At 38.0% G+C, this 22,961-nt stretch overlaps 1 protein-coding gene across 2 annotated transcripts in view; it reads left to right on the forward strand.

Moving 5' to 3' along the window:
- RIMS2 (regulating synaptic membrane exocytosis 2) overlaps nt 1–22,961 on the forward strand; it is a 626,259-nt gene that overhangs the window by 588,764 nt on the left and 14,534 nt on the right. The window contains exon 1 of one of the 2 annotated variants that reach the window (XM_057307664.1): nt 8,494–8,729. The exons of the other annotated variant lie outside the window; for it this stretch is intronic. Coding sequence (XP_057163647.1) covers nt 8,588–8,729 — 142 coding nt within the window. The 5' untranslated portion in view covers nt 8,494–8,587. Of the gene's footprint in view, nt 1–8,493; nt 8,730–22,961 lie in introns of those variants that run through there. 2 annotated transcript variants of the gene reach the window in all.

Here is a 22,961-nt window from a genome sequence, read left to right on the forward strand (position 1 = left end):
GTTTTCCCTGGGGAGTAGTCCTCTGTCTTGTTAGACCTGAGCTTCTCACCTGTTGTGGGACTATACATGATGCATAGCAGGTGGAAGTAGCTTGAATTGAATTTTACGAAGGAAACATGTTTAATCTGTATTGTTATTTCCTATGATGAGGTTTCAGATCAACAAGACAGACAAAGTGTTACTTCCAGACACCTTTAACACAGAGTGCCTGAGATGGGAGTCAGCTGAGGATGACTTGTGTAGTTGGGTTTCTAAGTTTCCCGCTTGGCACACAGTCTGCACTGTTTGCCGAATGTTCTGAGCTGTGCCTAGAGCTACCTTGAGGCAGCTGTTCCCTTATGCCCAATCTAGGTGATGTCTGACCTGGATTTGTACAAGATGACGGCTTTCCATAGGCTTTTCTTTCTTTTTTTTTCAATATGCTGTTAAAGATCCTGCAATTTTTAGTGCTTGGACAGAATCCTCATTCTTCCCTATTGCCTTTGGTTTTTTACAAATTTAAATGATTTCATTGCAAATCTTCTGCCTTCGTATATGATGAAAAATAATTAAGGAGCCTACAGTTAATAAGTCAACTGGACAGTGAAGTCAGAATATCTGTGAAAACTGTTAAATTCTCCATTTTTATGTCAGCATGGTATCAAGCAGTACAAAAATGTATCACCACTTATATCTAACCAATATATGACGCAGTTAAACAAAATGCTAATCAGAGAAGTCTTCACTGCCACGTGTGTTGAAGGGAATACATGAAGTTTAGCCAGTAAAGAAATAGAACCAAGAGGAACAAGTAGGAACTGGAGTTACTTGTGATTAAGGAAATACCTCTATTTTCCATGCGTAGGTTATATTATTCACATCACACTGGTGTGAGTAAGGAGGAAATGAATAATGAGTAAATGAATAGTGAATAAATAAATTAATGATAAATGAATAAAGCAGCTTAAATGCATGCACTTTTAATAAATATTGCATAGTTTGGGGCATTGGTACCTGAAACTTACATGAAATTTTTAGATCTTACTGTATATTTATGCAAATGTTTATGCTCACAGAATCTTATGGTGCTTTTGATTTCATAAAGATAGGAGACGTTGTTAGGTGACGTTCCTCTGGAATTCCAAGGGAGTTACAGTAGAAGGAATACTTCTCTCTTGTCTCAGATGTTTGAAAATGTTCTTCTAACATTACTATAAAGACTTTGTATACATTTCTGCCAAAGCCAGAGCATGGGTTGGAATAGTAGAACAGAATACAGGAGCAGGGAGTTTCTCAAACTTGGAAACCATCCTTGCCACTACCACCACCCTAAAGGAAGAAAGAAAGAGGCCCTAATTCTTACCCATTTTCAAAGATCCAAAAGAGGCATAGATAGTAGTTACTATGGTCAGGGTTTCTGCCTACCAAACAGCCTGTAAAATGCAGCTCAGGTGTCTCTTCTGTGAAGGTTTCTTGGCCCATCCAAGTAGAGTTGTCCCTCCCTGTTGGATGACACCAGAGTGCCTAGAACCCGTCATAAATATACTGTGTATTCCACTATATTGCATTTATTTGTTTTTCTTGTCTGTGTTATCCTCCCTGTCCCCTACCACCAGACTCTGAGCATCTCGAGAGGCAAACATGTTTGGTGTAATTCTTACCCAAAGATCCTAGAAAAGAGTCTTGCATATGGTGCCCAGTAAATATCAATGAATGAGGAAATGCAGGCAAGTGTGAAGGCCATCACACATTAGAAAGAAACTGTCTGAATGATTGAAACATAATGGTATTTCATGTACCTCTCTTTTCCCTGGCCCTAAACAGGTGTTGGTAATTGTAGTCTACCTATCAATCTCTAACTCTATCTAACTTATCATTGGATCATGCTTAACCAGTGAAATAAAGGGTTTCCTTTTTATATGAATATTTTAGTTTTTCTTTGAAAATGGCATTTCACGTGACTGTTTTAAAACTTATATAGATGGTCTATAGAAAGTATATAGAAGGCACAGCATTCTTTTTCTAAATTTTGGTATTATTTATCCAAAATGCTTAGCTTATGATTTTTTTTTATTATGTTATGTTAGTCACTGTAGCTTATGACTGACTCCATTTTATTTTGGGAAGTATACTTCGAGGGGTGACCAAATAACAATAATTACAAATCTCATGAAAGTATATTTCCTGTTTCCTCTGAGGCTGAGTTCTGTCTGAAGTCATCCCTGTACACTGCCTCCTAAAATTGTTGAGGACATTTAGTAAGAGTTTTGGATTCCTAGTGATAACTAAATGAAGATTTACATAAATATGTCCTATAATGAGACAGAACTACTGTGCTGAAAGTTCTTTGTTATGGATGGAAAAACAGTTCTTACTGGCAGCCCCGTTGTCTAATACAGGTATCAGAAGGTTCTCTTAAACCATGTTATTTATCAGTTAATAGCATGGATTGTAGGGGCACCTGGGTGGTGCAGTGGGCTGAACATGGACTCTTGGTTTTGGCTCAGGTTGTGATCTCATGGGTGGTGAGATCGAGCCCCGTGTGACACTCCGTGCTCAGCAGGGAGTCTGCTTGAGATTCTCTCCCTCTGCCCCTCACCCCACTCTCTCTCTCTCTTTAAAATAAATATGTTTTTTTTTTTAAATAGTATGGATTATAGAGTCAGAATACCTGGAGATTCAGGGGCGCCTGGGTGGCACAGCAGTTGAGCGTCTGCCTTCTGCTCAGGGCGTGATCCCGGCATTATGGGATCGAGCCCCACATCAGGCTCCTCCGCTGTGAGCCTGCTTCTTCCTCTCCCACTCCCCCTGCTTGTGTTCCCTCTCTCGCTGGCTATCTCTATCTCTGTCGAGTGAATAAATAAAATCTTTAAAAAAAAAAAAAAAAAAGAATACCTGGAGATTCAAATCCTGGATTTGCTACTTGTGACATTGGATAAATTATAAAGGTGTGCATCAGACTTCGTGGGCTTAAATTCTGGTTTCATTTCTTAATAACCTGTGTGACCTTGGGCAAGAGATTTACTCTCGAGTCTCTCAGTTTTTGCTTTTTTTTTCAGTTTTCTTATTTATAAAATGAAGATATTGATAATCGTATATCTCTCACAGGGTTGTGCATTTAGTAAGTGAGTTGATGTGCTGGTTATGTAATGTTGTTTAGAAAAAGGCTGCCGTATAGGAAGCGGGAGATGAGTGTTAGATTACCACTAGAATGCGAGGTTCATGAGGAGCTCATTGTCCATTTTGGTTCACTGCTATATCGCCAGGAACTAGAATAGTGTGTGGCACGTGGCAGGCACCTAATATATATTTATGGAATTAGTGTACACTCCCTTTCCTCTCTGTGAAATGAGAATAATGAGAGCAGCTTATAAAACTTATAGAGTGTTTATGAGCATTAAATGACATAATGCTTATGAAGAACATAGCACCAACACTATTATCAGCATTATTATTATACGTAAAGTGCCATAAGTAATATTAGAATCCAAATGTTTGTTCTTTCCCTATATCGTCTATTACTCTGCTCTCATGACTCATAACTTTGATCTTTAGAGTTTTTTTCCTTTGTTCCTCAGTCAACTCTTATTACTGTTTTTTAGACTAATCAAGAAATTAACTTCCATGGACATTTTCTGTCATAAGATAAAGGCAAATATTATCCTGAATCTCATTACAGGACAATGAAAATGCTGATCATTTAATGTTTTTTTTTCATCTTCTGTACTCATCCTTTGACTTCATCAACCCTTTGTGACAGTTGCAGGTTGACCAGCTGCTAAAGTGTCCCATCTGCTATTCACTTAGTAAATGTGCTGAGTAGACACTAGAACTACGCTGGAAAACTGAAAAATCACAAAAGCCTACAATTTATTTTTACTATATTGACATGAAGCTGGAGATGGGAGAAAAGACTGTATATTTTAGATTTCATATGCAAGTCAAGGCTAATTGCCCAAGACTATTAAATACTTTTAGTAGTCTGAAGTCCGTAGAAAATGTGGACTACATGGATTTGATCTCTCATGACTTAAATGCAAAGTTATTTTGTGACGGAAAAAAAAATGTATGTATTTTAGGATTCTGAGAATTGGTTTTGAATTAAGACAACATATATCCATAAATGTTTTATTTAGCATAGAGTCATTGCTATAAGGAGGATTGGTTCATGGTGGCAAAAGTAATTGATATCAATTGTGAAGACTGAGGTAGAAACAAATCTCCATGTTATCAAAAGCAACTGTCTATCAAGAGGTCAGTTCAGTCTGCAGCCTGGCTCTAAAACCTATCTTGAGCAATTCCTGTCTCTTCTAGCACCCAGCCATTTCTGGAGTGGCTGGAAAATACTATATGGTGACAGAGTTGCCAGAGGAGTGTTTTTCTATTTCTTTTTAGCATATCTACCTCTGAACCTTGCTACTTGTTTTCTCCCCTACTTCTCTCAGAGACTTACTTCCTTTTCTTCCCTTCCCTTTATTAGATAATTTACATTCTCATCATCTTCACCTGCATCATCTCTAGCGTAGAAAAGGGCAAGGCTGCCAAAGGCACAACTGTGTGCTGATTAATCTGCAGTCTAGACACTATATAACTACTTCACGTAATAACTGTTTCATATATCCACCTAAGTGACCGAGTCTCTATTTCAGGAGTAAACTAATTTAACATCCTTTAAAATTTTGGTGATTTTTTTGAGAAACTGTTATAAAAACAGAGACATAAATGACATGTATTCTAGACCTGTTATAATTGATGACTATGATTTGATTTTAAAAAAGCAAATATAAATTTAAAATTGGTATACTGTTAAAATAAACAATATGGTTTTAAGGATGTATTTTCAAAATTTATTTTCTCTTAAATCATTTACTGGACAATTCATACTATATCTATCATCTGTTTTTGTGTAAGTACACATGGTATGAGACACCCGTGATACAGTAACAGGGCATTGAACCTGAAATCAGAGCCTCTGAATTGGAGTCTTGCTCTGCCACTTTCTAATTAAGCAAGTGATTTAATATTATTGAGTCTTTACCAGCTCATCTATAAAGAAGAACTAATGATGACGTTCTCAGGGTTGATGTAAGAATTGAGGGGCATAATGGGTGCGATATTCAACAAATAGAATGCTATAATAGTATATGCAAGCTATATTTACTTATTTTTTCTTCAAAAAGATGATTTTCATATTTAGTGGTAGAATCTATTTTCAAGGCCACATTGTGCTTTTAGAAGGTAATTTATTGTGTATATTTGTGACTCACATTTTCCTCTGATTATCTTTGGATGAATAGAAAGTTATAAATGATTCAAATACTGGGTTATAATGATTCTGGAGTTACACTTAGTTTTATATAATGGAACTACCTGATGGCCCATCATTTAATAACTACATCCAAAGCCATTTGAATATATAGAATATGGTATGGAGGAATGACAGGTACAATCTTTTATCAGTGGCTTTTTTTTTATGTAAATGTTTCAATTCCTTTGAGGATAGTAGTACTTAGAATAGTATAAGAAATAATCAACCTGCTGAAAACATAAGTCAGAAATATTATTTATATAAAATTTATTATACATAGGCAAGCAGTTGAGCATAGGACAGAAAGGAGTCAGTAATGTTCTCAATAAGTTCAGTGTATGCCACAAGCTATCATCCAAGACTAGGTCTCCAGCTATTATTGAGCTTTGTCTCTTGAATGCCCATGTGCCAACATTCTGCTTTTTCCTTAAAGCTTTCTTCCTTGAATAAGGTGATTTTCTTCTTTCTTCTTGAGTTCTCCCTACTTCTCATGCCATTCTTCTGTCACTTCTCTGTATCTCTAAGATTGTAACTATAGGGAAAAATATCAGAAATCTTACCAGGACAACCGTGTTCTAAAACTACAAGACAGAAGTGATGCTCCTATGGGCATAGATGCATCTGGACTATTCTAGACTAACTTCTTCATGGTGCAGAAAGCCAGGTCATTAACACAGAGAAGGCAGGGCCCAAGCAATTCAGGCATGACCACCGTTTCAGGTTTTCTATTCCCTGTCCCCCTGCAATCACTAGTAGGAACCCAAGGTATTCCCTTCCAAAGTGACTTTCAGCTACCATTGTGATGTCCCTGGATGCCAAAATAAAAGTTTCCACCCCTGGCCAATTTATCTTCCTAGGATTTCCCCCACTCAGTCCCTCTTCCTTGATACTTTCCTCTTGACCACAACACAATACACACATGCACACGCACACACACATGTACACTACATGAAGACGTATTCCTAAAACAGTACTGCTAATTGATGCACTAACTACGTGGGCTAGCCTCTAATATTTTAGTTCATTTTATTTTTTAGAACGCTGATCAAAACTTAATAATTGATTTTCAGGACTCACTAGAAAGTTGTGACCCACAGTTTAAAAAAAATATTAGATGACTTTCAATAGTTTTTTCAGTTTGCAAAATTCTATGATTGTCTTTATTCTTACGGTGAAATTTTCATTTACTAAAAACGTTTCTGTTCTCTGAATAAAAAGCAATATGGTATGAGAAAGTGCTCTGAGAGTTCCTGGCTGTATCAGTGTTCTATTGAAATGCTGGTATTTAACAAAAGTGAATAAAGAACAGGAAATTGAACTAAGAAGGAGTTGTAGGAATAATAATGAGAAGGACTAAAGCTTAATCAGAAAAACTGAAGCAAGAAACCTGGAAAATCCTAAATCTAAGCAACCAAAAGTTGTTACGAGACGGCCTGCTCATTTGTACTGAAAGTTTCCTAATTTTTAGAAAGATTTGAAAGGATTATTCACCCGAATGCATTTATTAATACCTTGTAAGTTGCAGTGTCCAATGGCCAGATTCATTAACATCCCTAAAAGGCCTTGGTCATCTGTTCCTTTCTCTTTCTCTTATCTCTCTGATTTCCTTTCCTTTCCTCTCACTCGCCCCACTGCGGCTGCACTGCCCCGTTTCTGCTGGTCCAGGATGCACCTCGAACCTTCTCCCTGGAGGTTCTCTTTGCCTCAAACTCGCTCTCCTCCTCCTATGCCTGAATGGTAACTTCCTCAGCCTCTTCAAACCTCTGTTGAAATGTCACCTGGTCAATGAGGCCCACTGTAACAGACCCTTTTTTAAACGGCAGCCCGTCCCATCCCTCTTAATTTTTTCCCCATTTGCATAGATCCTAACCCTTTTAACACTGCATAATTTACTGATTTATTGTGTCTGTCTCCCCCTACTAGAATGTGAGCTCCACAAGAGCAGGGATTTTTATCTGCTCTGATTATTATTGTGTCCTAAGTGTTGACAAAGCTACCTGGCATATATGAGGAGCTCAAGTAATAGTAATTGAATGAGTGTTTGAATCTCCCAGTACATCAAACAAAGAACTTGTACGTATATACTATTCAGGAAATATTTATTGTATGAAAGAATAGACCTCCCTTACATGTACTCCAGAATCGAGCAATGACATGGTTAGGACTGGAATCATTGTACCCTACCTTCCCACCCCCCTAGATAAAGAAACTGAGAAGTTGAGTGACTCGCATAAGCCGCAAAAAGTGGGGCAGTCTTCTGACTCGTATTAAAATGGAATTACCATTGCTTCATATCCTGGGATAGGGATTTGCAGTTTCCAGAATGTGACATGCTATGTCACTTATAAACTATTTTGTTTCTAGTATGTTTGTGTTATGTCCAACTTAAGAGGATGCTGTTTTTTATTTAGGTGTTTAAAGCCTTCCAGTGTTTATTGTCATTCTTAGCAACATTAGGTAGCAGATTATTTACTCTAGAGAAAGAAAGCATTAAACATTCCTGAAATTAAAGCAAAGTTGATAAGCAAGAAAGTGCTTTCTTAGTATGGGTGCTTTTTCAGGCTCTTGGTTTCTTTTTTCCTCTATTGAATTTTTTTTTTTTTTAAGACAGACGGTAAAAGAGAAAGCTTTAATTCTAGGTTTCCCAGCCTTGTGTTGGGATTTGGAGAAAATTTGAGTCTTTCCTGTCCATGCTTGAGGAGCACTGACAAATTGTTTAAGTGAAACTGAGGAAAGGGACAGTGACAACCAAAAATTTGCCGGATCTATTCGCCATCTGCGATGCCTAACGTAGTGCTTGTAACTAACACTCTCTGGCCCTAAGCACGCGGGGAAGAAGAGAAGCTAGCCGGGGCTCCTCTGGGTCGAAGTTGCCCAGGAGCCGAGGCGCGCGCTCGGAAGCCGCCAGCCCACCGCCACCGCCTCCCCCTGCGACTGCTGATTGGCGGGGACCACAGCATCAGCAGCATCTCCCGGCGAGGGGAGGGCGGCGAGACTCCGGCAGCTACTGCCTCCGGGATCCTCAGCTCCCACCCGGCGAGACCTCGGACCTTCGCCGCCAGCAGTCGCGTCTCCGCCCGCCGCCGTCTCGATCCCCTCCTCTTGGCCCCTCCCCAACAAAGTGGAGGACCCGGCAGCCGGGACAGCCGCGTCCGGTCCGGCCCGGGTCGGCGAGGCCGGGGCCAGACTCCCCAGGGTCCCGCCGCACCGTCCCGGCCCCCGAAGCGCTGCGGTCGCCGCGCCCCAGCCGCCAAGACGCCTCGTATCTTGTACCGCGGGAAGAGTGGGTCTTCGTCCAAGATGGGCCGGCAGGGCTTGGGGGGCGCCGGCGCTGCGGGGCGCTCCATGCAGCGCTCCCAGAGCCGGAGCAGCCTCTCCGCCTCCTTCGAGGCACTGGCCGGCTACTTTCCCTGCATGAACTCCCTGGAGGAGGAAGAAGGAGGTGAGGCCGTCCGTAGTTGGCGTTCCTGTCTGTTCACCCCTCGCATCTCGGTGGGTGGAGGGTTGGCAGGGGAGGGAGCACTGCCAGTGGCGGTGGCCCTGCCCCGCTCAGCCGTCGGGCACTGGGGCGAGAGACCCTCAGGCGCCGACCCTCAGGCGTGAGCTGCGAAGTTCCGTTTATTTGTTATTCCGAGAGCTCCACCATCGCTGACTTGGGAAACTGCTTTCCTAGTGAAGTTCATTATCAAGTGCTTGCAAGTTGAGTAAGGCTGCAGTCTAGGGGGAAGCAAGGCAGCAGCCGTCGGGGGCACCCCACTCTGTTTTTGTTTACTCCCGCAGTCTCAGTATTAACTTTTGGCCTCGAGGACCGAAGTACTCAAAAATTGAAGGGGGAGGGACCAGCGAAACTTTGAAACTGGAATCCCCATTCCCGCTTGTGTAAATTCAAGATCCAGGGAGGGCAAGGGGTGATACAATGGACAGGTCAAAGGTTGACCGTCCTGAAGGCGGGTTTATACTCTGGACACGGGACTGTTCACAGGGCACAGTGCTGTCAACCTGACCGTTGGTTGTCTATCTCTGGTGTTAGGGGATCCCATTATAATTAAGCTGAAGAGAAAAACGGGGAAGAGAACTCATTGTTTTAAAATTCTCACCGAGTGGTTTCAAGACCTTCATAAAGTTTTGAATAATACGACAAAGGTTTTCATGAAGAATTTTTCGTAAGATTTAACAACTAACACACACACACAAATGTAATTTGTATATCAAAGTAAAAATTGCTAAATAATGGCATCCCAAGACTTGAAATACTGTTCATTAATTTATTGATATGCTAGTTGCAAACCATGTTCAGCTTTCCAGAGTATATCCAGAGTAGGTTAGCTCTCATCATCATGTTAACTCTGTTATTGTATGGTAATAGAGTTTATTCTGCTTTTGTTCTGTGACAATCAATGATCGCCTAGGATGTTGGCACTGAGCCCTGATTTAGAAGAAACTACCTGCTCGGAGAGAGGGGTAGAAATAGATACTTTTCCCTCTATTTTTCCCAGGGGAGGGACAGGGAGCTGGAAGATGGGAGGATAAACAATGTCTAGAACATGGTCTTCAAAAGAATTCACTAGTTAGAGCTATCCAGGTTTCTTCTAGCTTATTGTTGCAATCTAATAGTAGGGTACTTCCCTATACAAACACAACTTTTCATTTTCATACCAATGTTTTGCTGGTTTTGTTTGTACATTTACATTTCACTAGTGATCTATGATTAAATGTTTAAAATCTCAGGAAGTGTAAACAAGTCAAGAAATTAGCAAATTACATTGGGTAAAAGAATGATCACAATTGTAGCTAAAACTTTCAGTATTTATTTTGAGCCAGGCACTGTCCAAAGAACTTAGCTGTATTTATTCTTTTAGGCCATAACGACGTTATGAGGCAGTATTTTTATTATCCCTATTTCACAAAGAGGAAACTGAGGCAGAGAGAATTTCAGAAACTTGCCCATGGTCAATGTTGCCTGGATGGTAAGCCATAGAGTTGCATATGAACCCAGGCAGTCCACAGCACAACCTGTGCAGCCAGCTCTGGGCTCTCCTAGGTTACTGTTTGCATATACTTGGCCACAGTCACATACCTTGCAAGTGGTGAAGCTAGAACTCAAACCCAGCTGTGCCTGAAAATACATATTTAAATAAAACAAATTATTAGAGACTCATTTCTCAATTTTTAGTATTTATACCAGGTCTTCAGTCTTGAGTTTGCTTCAGATAAACTATCATCATTCTTCCCTAAGTTATAACCTGAATTGTTGAATTTCTAAAAAGACAGGGAAAGCTTATATAAACATGAAAAATTTCAAAATTTAAAGTACATTCATTTAACCTTGGCTTACAGAGACCTATCCCGAAGGAAAATACTATATCCACACATGGGAAGTTGGAACAGATTTCTGTCCCACAGTATGGCTTATTGAGTTGCCAAGACAAAATCTTTCATAAGGAAGCCAGTGTTTTCAAAATTAAGCACAATAGTTCTCTACAGGTAACTAGAGACGAATCACTCCTCATAAGTGAGCGGTCTTTCTGCTGGGCCACGGTCGTTTATACAGCCAAGAGAAGAGATCCTGACTTTCTTCCTGTCTTGCAATATTCCTACCACCCTTGAAAGTCCTGAGGTGTTTTTAAGGTATTCCAACATACCCTACAGTGTTGTAAAAGTTAGAAATCACCGTCCTGGAGTAGTGCTTCCCTGCATTTTTTTTTTTTTTTCCCTCTTGAGACACCCACAAGGGACACATGAAGTTCATGCGGGTAACATACTCTCATAAGCTTATTCGGGAATATGTTTTTATCGTCATAACTGTGAGGCCCATTCTAATGTATAAAGAAAAGTAAAGCCATCACAACAAGTCCATCACACTGGTTGAGAACAACTTGTCTAAAGAGATCAGTGGTCTACTAACCAGTGTAATTTGACTAATGAAAGTGATTTTAAATTAGCCCTGATTTTAAAGCTCGTCTTTTTTTTTTTCTTTTTGCCCTTTTCAGACTTCATGCAATAACTAAGTCAAGTCTACTCTGCCTTCCCATATTCTCATTTCATTCTTCTACTGCACATCTGGACATTGCCATTCTACACAAGAAGTACCAAGAAGTTTATTGAGAAACCATATTCTTTTTATTTATTCATTCTTTCAAAAATATTTAGTGAGGCTATTTGAGGTGTTAGCAACGGTAGTCCTTGAAATAGTTGAATATGCTCCCTATGCTTTTAGGGCTTACAGTCTAATGGAGAGAGATATTAGTAGGAACAACTATGTAATTCTATGTAATTATAACTGACCAGTGTTAGGAAGGAGTACAGAGTGCAATAAGAATTATAAGAAAACTTATTTGAGGAGTTAGAGAAGGGAGTCCTGAGAAAGTAAAAGTGAAACATGGATTTGGGCCTCAGTGACAGCTCTCAGTCCCTCACCTGCTGGGATCAGTGCCTCCTGCACCTGTGAAAACAATGTGCTCGGAGCCCACAGCTTGGAAGTTGCCCTTGCTAGAATCTAAATCCATAATCTGGCTCTGGAGTTTGTTTCTTCATTATTTTGCTGCATTTTCTAGTAGTATGCTATGGAGTTGATGACCGGGTACAGTACATTACTAATAGTTAGCATTTCTTGAACAACAATGTGCCACCTTCCTTTGGTTTCCTAATTCTTCAAGGAAGTTATTATTTTCAACATTTTATGCATGTGAACACTGAGACTCAGAGACGTTAAACAGCGTGGCCACAGATTATAAATTTAAATGGGGCTGACTTCATGGGGGATGAAAGGGGCATTCCTATAAGCAAAATAAGTTAAGATTCTTGATTGGTCTTTGTAGCACCGTTTTTGTATGCTTGTAGTTCTTTTTTAAGTTTGCTTCCCTGTCCCTGGATATATTCCAAATAACAATTTTCCAATTCTCTGAGTAGCTTTTTTAAAAGATTTTATTTATTTATTTATTTATTTATTTATTTATTTATTTGAGAGAGAGAAAGAGAGAGCAAGTATGAGTGGGGCAGGTTGGGGGCTGAAGAAGAGGGACAAGCAAACGCTGTGCTGAGCACAGAGCCTGATGCGGGGCTCGATCCCAGGACTCTGGGATCATGACCTGAGCCAAAGTCAGACGCTTAACTAACTGAGCCATCCAAGCGCCCCAGCTTTTTTTTTTGAAGTGAAAGTAATAGTAATAGTCCCTTACATGTTACTTAACAGTTTATGAATTACGTTTACTTATTTTATCATTGAATCCTGTAAGTACTAACTTCACTATGTAAACTACTTGGCCCCAACATTGAGTCTATGAGTCTACCTCCCTAATGTAGAATATTATTGTGTGTAGAATTTTTAAACATTACAGGTAATTCTAAGAAAGAAGAAATCAGGGGCGCCTGGGTGGCTCAGTCGTTAAGCGTCTGCCTTTGGCCCAGGGCGTGATCCTGGGGTCCTGGAATTGAGTCCTGCATCCGGCTCGAGCCTGCTTCTTCCTCTCCCACTCCCCCTGCTTGTGTTCCCTCTCTTGATGGCTATGTCTCTCTCTGTCAAATAAATAAATAAAATCTTTAAAAAAGAAAGAAGAGAAAGAAGAAAGAAAGAAAGAAAGAAAGAAAGAGAGAGAGAGAAAGAAAGAAAGAAAGAAAGAAAGAAAGAAAGAAAGAAAGAAAGAAAGAATCATTTCAAGGAAAAGTTACCATTCTTAATAGGAGAAGCAGCCCCACAACTTCCCACCCGTAGATTCAATAGCAAATGGTTATAGTCTTATAATGTAAGAATATAGCACATTTTCTAACACTTGGTGGATCTGGTTTCTCAGAGGCTATTTTAATGTTGTTACCTGTGGTTCTGGGCTAGTGATTCTTGTTCAGTTAGGTACATATCATATGTGATGAATTTGATTTGCTTGATTTTTATGGCCTGCCTTCTTTGGTTAAAATATGGCTTGGCAATCATACAGAAGAGATCTTATCGACTTAATGTTATTTAACTAAATTAATTCATTTAATTTCTTTTACATGCCACTAGCTTGAAAATTAAATTACAGGAACACCATCCAAGAAACAGGAATAGTTTTCAATCACCAGAAAAATTGAGAAACGTTTTTTGCATATGATAGTTAAGCTACGCGGAATTAATATAAAAGGAACTAAAGAGACTAATAGAAAAGACCTATTTAATTCACCCCCACTCTTTAAGAGGTCATGCAACCAATAAGAAGAATATAAGAAATACTATCTTAGTCTAAGCTTTGTATATGGTAAATGATACACTTAATTCTTAATAAGCAATCCCATTTGATTAAAATGGTACATAGCACTTTGCCCATGCTCCATTGGAATAAAAAATTCTCCATACACTTAAATGTAATCCTCCCAAGTACAGACATTGTGCCTAGCAAAGTATCCACTAAATGTCTATTAATAATAGTATATAGTTCTACCATTCTTTTCAAAGTGGATATCATTATAACTGACTGCTATCCATTTTATTTATGTTGTTTTAAAATTTAATATGTGATCTAGACTTTTTAAAATTCAGTGGTCATAGTTTTTGCACATCTTCACAATGCCAATATTGGGGGCAGTACATGAAGAGATAGTTTGAGTCTGAATTTGTATGTTTTCTTAGGAGATATTATCTTTCCTAGAGTATGATTGATTATATATAATAATAAATCATTTCATAAATGAGTCTATACCATATTCAAAAATTGCACAGTATTTTTATATTAGGCTTATATTCCAGACAGATAAGGTGAAGCAAAAAATCTTGGAATTAAAAAAAATAAATGAAAAAGAGTTCCATTCAGAGTGCTTATTAAATTTACTTTTTTACCTGAGATTCAGAATTTTTTACTGGTAAGTGTCCAAACAGTATCATTAAAGTAGTTTAAAACTTTAATACAAAAGTCAAGTTTAACCCCCATTTGCTTTCATCCTTCATAAGTTCACTAAGTTCAGAGCTAGCAATGGGGATGTGTTTCCCTATGGAGACATCCTGGCGTATAAGGACTTACAAAAGAAACCCACTAGAAGGTGGTAATGGCAGCATCCCATTGCTGCCAAGGACTATGGTTTAATGTAAATACTCTCCATTGTTCTTAAGTAGCTCTTATTGATCAGATAAGATCATTCTGTACATTTGCTCTACCTCCTAATGTAACAGTGTTTGATGGAGAAGAGGGGTAATTACCTAATGCTATGTATATATAATAGTATTTGAACAATTGAAGAAAAAAGCTATCATAAAAATGATAATATCAATGTAAGTTTTGAAGTACCATTTCTTAAGATTTAGATTTTGCCTAATGAGACTACAATGAAAGGACTGTTTGTTTTAGCTGTTTCCAACAGTTGTTCCATTACTATCCTATGAATCAGGGCCAGGCAGGTAACATACATCAGGGAGGTAGACCAGATGTAATACAAATGGGAAAAGCAAGGACTCTGAAAAGCTGGAGAAAGCGTACCCATCCAAAAAGGAATGGTGAACACTCTGTTCTAGTTAATTGATGCCAAATTGAATATCAGCCCAGGGTTGGCAAACTTACTCTTCTTTTTTCCCTAAGAGAAAAGCTATAAATCTGGATGTTTACTTAAAATCTTTTACAGTGTTGGCAGCTAAATGAAAAAATATAAACATTCGTTGGGCCAAACAAAACATAACCTGTTGACCAAATGTGTGCCACCAGTTGGCAGCTTCTGCCAAGGAGCTGCTTTCTTCCTTTCCATTCTTATTGTCACCTGGATAGCTTAGGATCATGTTTGCTCCCCTTTGAAATCTTTTGAGAGTCTCCCAACCTGCTCTCTACCTTCTGGGTCTCCCCTCCAATCTGACTTCGTTGCCTCTGTGTCAGTGCTCTTAAATATCCTCTTGATCTTGACACTGCTTTTCCTCCAAAATGTCAATAGATTCCCATCCCCTACTAGATAGTTCCTTTAGCCTGACATTCAAAGTCTTTAACAATCAGGTACTTATATACAGCATATCTTCCCTGCCTTCTAAGGCCCTTTAGTAATCTAGCAATTCAATAAAACTAAGCCTTCTTGCTCTTTGCCTCCGAATATTTGTTCATGCTTTTCTTTCTATTCTTCTACTACTGTATATGCATCATATCTAATTACCCTTCAAAGCTCAGCTCATAGGGGCACCTGGGTGGTGCAGTCGTTAAGCGTCTGCCTTCGGCTCAGGGCATGATCCCAGCGTTCTGGGATCGAGCCCCACATCAGGCTCCTCCGCTAGGAGACTGCTTCTTCCTCTCCCACTCCCCCTGCCTGTGTTCCCTCTCTCGCTGGCTGTCTCTGTCAAATAAATAAATAAAATCTTAAAAAAAAAAAAGCTCAGCTCATAGATCTTGTCCATGAAGTTTTCAGAAGCTATATAAGCTTCTGTAGGCAGAGGAAAAGCTGAATGGGCGTATACCTGGGTTTGAGATATTAGCTCCACCTTTTCCTCCTTGTGTGAACTAAGTAAGATACTTAATTTCCTTGACCGTTAGTGTCCTCCTTTCATGTGAAATGTGCGTAATAATACTTACCTTGGAGAGAGTTGTGAATTGCATTGTCCTGGCTATTATTCCCTTATGATCCCATATCAAAGTATGTTTACCTTTTTCTTTTTTTTTTTTTTTAAGATTTTATTTATTTATTTGACAGAGAGAGAGACAGCCAGCAAGAGAGGGAACACAAGCAGGGGGAGTGGGAGAGGAAGAAGCAGGCTCATAGTGAAGGAGCCTGATGTGGGGCTCCATTCCACAACGCCAGGATCACGCCCTGAGCCGAAGGCAGACGCTTAACCGCTGTGCCACCCAGGTGCCCCTGTTTACCTTTTTTTGAACTCAATTTGTGCTATCCAGTACAGGAAGCACTAGGCACTTGGCTATTTAAATTTAAATAGATTGAAACCAAATTAAATAAAGAATTATTTCCAGAGTCACGTTAGCCACACTTTGAGTGCTCAGTAGCTACATGTGACTGGTGACTACCTTATTGGACAGTGCAGAATTACTGAACATTTCCATCAGTCACACAAAGTCATTGGACAGTACAGCTTCAGATTCTTAAGAGCACTCACATAGCACTTAGAATATATTGCCTGGGATTGTCATTATTTATTTACTATCTTGCCTAATAAATTGTAAAATTATAAGGAATTATGTGATCAAAGGTTACATATATTTATCTCCCACAGTGCCTTGCACCAAGTAAGTACTTAGCAAATATGTAGTGAGTGAATAAATGAAGAAATATCTGGTTAGTTTCTGTGTTCATATCATGGAATAGAAAGAAGCTATTAGAGCTAGAAGGGACCAAATTGTTTTAATAACTGTATCCAACCTTGCAGGTGCAAGAGTGCTCAAAAGTCATGCATTCTTTGTGCTTTACCTAGAAGTTGGGTATACTTAGCTCCATATAAACTAGGAACATATTTTTCTGCTATAAATTATAAACAAAATATGTGTATGCAGTGTGTTTCATTTAGGGTGCCTCGTAATCAACAGAAACCAAGTCTAGCAATTTAAGTGGAGAAGGTATTTGCTAAGGGATATTGGACAGGTCACAGAATTTTTAGGAAGACTGGAGATCCCGTACTAGAGGTTAGGAATGTTGTCCCAAACCATCCTGCAGAACTAATCCTACTGAACTACCACTGTTGCTTGGCACAGAAAACACAGTTTGCAGTCTTGTCAACCTTTGATGTTGAATCATTACCTACTGCTACAGGGCCATTCTTGGAAATTACACATGGTGGCTACCACCCTCATTAGAATGGGAGCCTGCGGTGTCCCACCTTCTTTGCTTCATTAGCTTCAGATCAAAGTTGGGGGCAGTAGTGTGTGATCAGCAGAACCTCAGCCATTTGTTCCTGCCCTATTTGCCAGACAGGCTGGTAATACCCAACAATTTTGGTGTCTACAGTTGAAGGATAGATTACTTCTCATACATAAGAAAAAGGTTCAAATACTAGTGAGCCAAAAACATTAACAAATATCCATTTAATAATATAATTACTGGTGGAAAAAGCCCATTAAACTCAGCCCAATTACCTATTTGTAATATTTTTAAATACTAGTTTGCTATTGGGTTATTTTCCTCTTTGCTTGATAAGTATAAGCAAATAGGAAAGGGGGGAATCTATGGAAGAAGGCTAGGATAAAGACTATAGCTCTCTTAATTTTAACTTTTTCTGCAGATTTGGCTACCCGAATATCCATGCACACTCTTATTTTGCATATAGAACATACTCAATCCTTCCCTAGAAAGACAACTTTAAAATGTCATTCATTTACTGCATGCAAATTGAAATCTAGGATGTTTGAGTAATGTGTAGTTCTCTTCCTCATAGCCAGATGGGGATTTTCATGTCATATATATACATACAGATACACCGGCAAACCTACAGGTAAGTTATCTGCTTACAATACATTCAATTTAAATGGTGGAGTAGCAACAGGATAATGAAAATTAAAATTCTCATTTAGAAATGAGAAAATAGGGGGATACCTGGGTGGCTCAGTCAGTTAAGCGTCTGCGTTTGGCTCAGGTCATGATCTCAGGGTCCTGGGATCTCAGCTCAGCGGGAATTCTGCTTTCCCCTCTCCCTCTGCCCCTCCCCCCGGCTCACGCGCGCTCTTTCTCACACGCTCTCTGTCTCTCTCTCAAATAAAGTCTTTTTAAAAAAAAAAAAGAATTGTGTTTAAAAAAAAGAAGAAAGGAGAATAGGAATTGATAAACAATAAATTATCCACAAGAATTATCAAATCCCACCTGGAAGGAATTGCAAAGATTGACAGAATACATTCCTTGGTTGCTCACCTGGCAACCTCCGTTCTGTTTTTTTTTTTTTTTTTTGGAAAGTATGTCTTTGCCTTTATTCTTCATTGGCCATGAAGACTGGTTTTGGAGAGGAGGCTATATAGTATTAATAGCCTGTTTCTGCTAGTGCATATTAGGCAACTCCGTAGTTACCTTAATAGTTGAACAGACTTTTCTAAGTGGGCTTAGTCCTTCAAAAAGTCAATAGTCATACAGTCTATTCAATTCCAGTTAGTTTCAAGTATGAGTAACTCCAACCAAACACCTCATTTGACAAAGACTTTAAGCCTCAAGATTCTTTACTTTTAGTTTGTAACTTCTATGCCCTGCCCCCTTCTTTTGCTCTCAACTTACTGGCATCCACTTTGATATCATCTGAAAACAACGGGTTTGTGTGGGAAGGAAACCCCTTAATCCGTTTTGGTCAGCAGTCTCCTTTCTCCTCTTTTGAATGTCAAGGCCCCACTTATTTATTCCTGGAAGTTTCTTCCTTCAAGTTTAGGATAATTGCACATTATTGCAGTCATTTTTCAAACAAGGATTTATATGGCATTTTACAGTTTTCAAAACTGTTTCACATAGATTATAGTGTCAGATCTTTATTCATTATTACTTTGGCCTATTTCTGGACTCTGTTCTGTTCTGTTCATCTTTTTATCTATTCTTTAACCAATACAATATTGTCTTAATTACTGTAGCTTAAAGTAAGTCTTGTAACTCGATAGTGTCAGCCATCCAACTTCATTCTTTGCCTTCAATGTTGTGTTGACTATTCTGGATCTTTTGCCTCTCCATAATAAATTTTAGAATCAGTTTGTCAATATCTACGACATAATTGCTGGGATTTTGATTGGGATTGCGCTGAACCCATAGATCAAGTTGAGAAGCGCTAACATCTCAACAGTATTAAGTTCTCATATTCATGAACATGCAGTATCTCTCCTTTTAATTCTTTGATTTCATTCATCAGAGTTTTGTAGTTTTCCTCATACCAAAAATTATTTCAATTTTTGTGTTCTAATATAAATGATATTGTTGTGGGTTTTTTTTAATTTCAAATTCCATTTGTTCATTGCTGGGATATAGAAAAGAAATTGATTTTTGTGTATTAACCTTGTATCCTACAACCTTGCTATAATCATTTATTATTTCCAGGAGTTTTTATATCTATTTTTTTTTATTTTTCCACATAAACAGTCATACCATCTGTGAGCAAAAAAAGTTTTATTTCTTCCTTCTCAATCTGTATAATTTTTATTTCCTTTTTTTGTCTTAGTGCATAGCCAGAATTTCCAGTAAGCTGTTGAAAGAAGTTACGAGAAGGAACATACTTGCTTTGTATTGGATCTTGGTAGGAAAGCTCTGAGTTTCTCACTATTAAATTTAATGTTGGCTTTAAGTTTTTTATAGATCTTTTTTATCAAGTTGGGAAAGCTCTTCTCTATTCCTAGTTTACTGAGTTTTTATCATGAATAGGTGTTGGGTTTTGTCAAATGCTTTTTCTGGATCTATCGATATGATCATGTGATTTTTCTTTTCTAACTTGTTGATGTGATGTATCACATTAATTAATTTGTGAATATTGAAACAGCATTGCATAACTGGGATAAAGCCCACTTCATTGTGGTGTATAATTCTTTCTATACATTGTTGGATTTGAATTGCTAATATTTTGTTGAGGATTTTGCATCTGTTTTCATGGGAGATACTGGTCTGTAATTTTCTGTTCTTGTAATAGTCCCTTTGTTTTACAGATGAGGATCAAGATACAAAACAGTCAAGGTCTTTTTCAACCTCGCATGCTGACAAATCCATAATTTTTGACTATGTATTTAATACTGTTTGATACCATGGCATCATTTGATGGAATCTCTACTTTTTGGTATGGATAAATCCAAAGTAACATTCTGAGAGATAGAAATGGAGATATATATATATATATATATATATAAAATAAGGAATAGCTATTTCTGGCGCATTTGTTTGAATTTTATCATAAATATATTTTTTCATCTTTATGGTTATTTCTTGAAGTTTTAAATTTTAATTCCAGTATAGTTAGCATACAGTGTTATATTCATTTCAAGTGTACAATACAGTGATTCAGCAGTTCTGTACATTACTCAGTGCGCATCCTAAGTGTACTCTTTAATCCCCATCACCTGTTTCACCATCCCCTACCCACCTCCCCTCTGGTAGCCACCAGTTTGTTCTCCATAGTTAAGAGGCTGTTGCTTTTTTGCCATCACATTCTTGAAGTAAGAATTTAGTAATAAAATTAACATTTTTCCATTCATGATAAAACAAGAAAGCATGAATGATCTAAATTTTTTTTTTTTAAGATTTTATTTATTTATTTGACAGAGACACAGCCAGAGAGAGAGGGAACACAAGCAGGGGGAGTGGGAGAGGAAGAATCAGGCTCCCAGCAGAGTAGGGAGCCTGATGCGGGGCTCGATCCCAGCACCCTGGGATCAGGCCCTGAGCCGAAGGCAGACGCTTAGTGACTGAGCCACCCAGGCACCCCGAATGATCTAAATCTTAACAATGTTCATAAAACAATTTAAGTTTATTTGGACATGCAGTGAGAACATGGAGATGAGGTTTCAAGTCACTGATTACTCTGGAATCAGAAATTAATGTCCAAAATACTAAAGATGGAAGCCAGCCTATTTGAGAAGTAAGCATTGGCTTTGACATTGCTAGGGTTTCAGCTCAAGTTTCACCTATATCACTTGCCAGCTGTGTAACTCAGGCAACTTCCTCAAATAGAAAGTGATAGTAATAATAAGCACCATACACCACTGTTCAGAGGACTAGAGGCAGGTAGAGTTTATATCTAAAGCATCCCCACGTAGTAGTAAGTCAAGACACAATAGCTCTTTCTTTCCTTCCTTTGTTTTGAATTCAGTAATTGAATTTTTCCCAACTTTTGTTGTGAAATATTTTAAACATACAAAAAAAAGTAGTACAGTGAACATCTACTATATAGATTGACCGATTTTTTTTTTTTAAGATTTTATTTATTTATTTGACAGAGAGAGACAGCTAGCGAGAGAGGGAACACAAGCAGGGGGAGTGGGAGAGGAAGAAGCAGGCTCCCAGCGAAGAAGCCTGATGTGGGGCTCGATCCCAGAACGCTGGGATCACACCCTGAGCCGAAGGCAGACGCTTAACGACTGCACCACCCAGGTGCCCCAGATTGACTGATTTTTAGTTGACTATCTTTCCTGTCTCCCCCCTGCTTCTCTCTCTCTCTCTCTCTCTCTCTCTCTCTCTCTCACACACACACACACACAGAGTATGTATTTTTGCTGAACATTTGGGAGTAAGATAAGTTGCAGCATGCCTCTCCTAATTTAAAAAAAACTACATAAACAATAAAATTAATGAAAAATATCTATCATCTAACATTTCCCTCATATACAATTTTTTCAATTACCCCAGAATTGTTTCTGATGGCTAAAATTTTCTTGTATTTTTTCCTCAATCCAGAATCTAGCCAAGGCTCATTCATTGCATTTGGTTGTTATATGTAATCTAAAATGGTACTTCCACCTTTCTTTTTTTCATGATACTGACTTTTGAAGAGTCCGGACAAAGTTGTCTTATAGAATATCTAACAATCTGGACTTGTCTGATTGTTTTCTCTATTTCCTGTATTCGTGTAAACTGGACATTAGGTCTAGAGACATGGTTAATTTTCAGTTTAAACATACAGGTGATGTAAACGTCATCCATCCATCCGTAGAAACGATATCATGTTTCCTCATTCTTAGGCATAGATTTGACCACTTGGTTTAGAGGTGTGCCTAGCAGTTTACAGAGGAGATGTAGCTTTCCCTTTATAATTACTAAGTAAGTTCCGAGGTAATACTTTGGTACCATGTGAATATACTGTTTCCCAAAAACCTGTAATCAAATGATTTTTAACATCCAGTGCTGATCCTTGCCTGAGTCATTACATTGGAAATAGTGATTTTAATTTTAATTTTTACCTGAAACATTATTGAGCTTATTTGAATAAACTGTTTAAAAATATGTATATTAACTCTGTCCCTTAACATTATACCATACAGTATAAATTAATTTACTATTGATAATTTATTTTCATATATTCATTATTATTTACTTATGACAGGACATATTTTCTATTTTTCTATTGATGAGTGTTTTCAACTTATGTATTGTTTTTTAATAAAAATAAGTGATTTCATTAATGGGTATATTTATACTATGATGAATTATACCGCATATAAATTTCACATCCAAAGAGCAGACTAAAAGGAGTTATAAATATAAAAGAATGTCAGGAATTAGAGACATAAAACATCTGTCTCCAAGAGGCATCTAAGGAGATATGATAATGACAAAATGTGATGTGACCTCATAGTTTAGAAAAAAAAAATTCAGTTTAAAAACCAAGGAGATCTAAATAAAGCATAGACATTAGTCAATAGTCATGTATCAATATTAGTTCATTAATTGTGACAAATTTACCATAGCCATGTAAGATATTAATAATAGGGAAAGTTAGGTGTGGAGTATGCTGGAATTTCCTGGAATGTCATAACAATTTTCCTGTAAATCTAAAGCTATTCTAAAATTAAAAGTTTATTAAAAGTTATTTTAATATTTTTAAAACATGAATCTGAAGTTTAAGAACAATTAAAATTTCTTCAAGCATCATACTAATTTGACAAAAACAATGAAAGCAGTTATACAATAAAATATCAAATGCAGAGTTTTTATTAACAGAACTGTATTCAAAATGGTCAATATTTAAATGGTTCTTGTGGATACAAGATTTGGAAAGAAGTCACCATAACATTAAGTTTGCCATTTCATTTTGAGCTTCATCTTGGGGCTTAGGAAAGTTTCCAAA

Source organism: Ursus arctos, unplaced genomic scaffold (genome assembly GCF_023065955.2).
Source record: "Ursus arctos isolate Adak ecotype North America unplaced genomic scaffold, UrsArc2.0 scaffold_6, whole genome shotgun sequence".
Lineage (NCBI taxonomy): Eukaryota > Metazoa > Chordata > Mammalia > Carnivora > Ursidae > Ursus > Ursus arctos.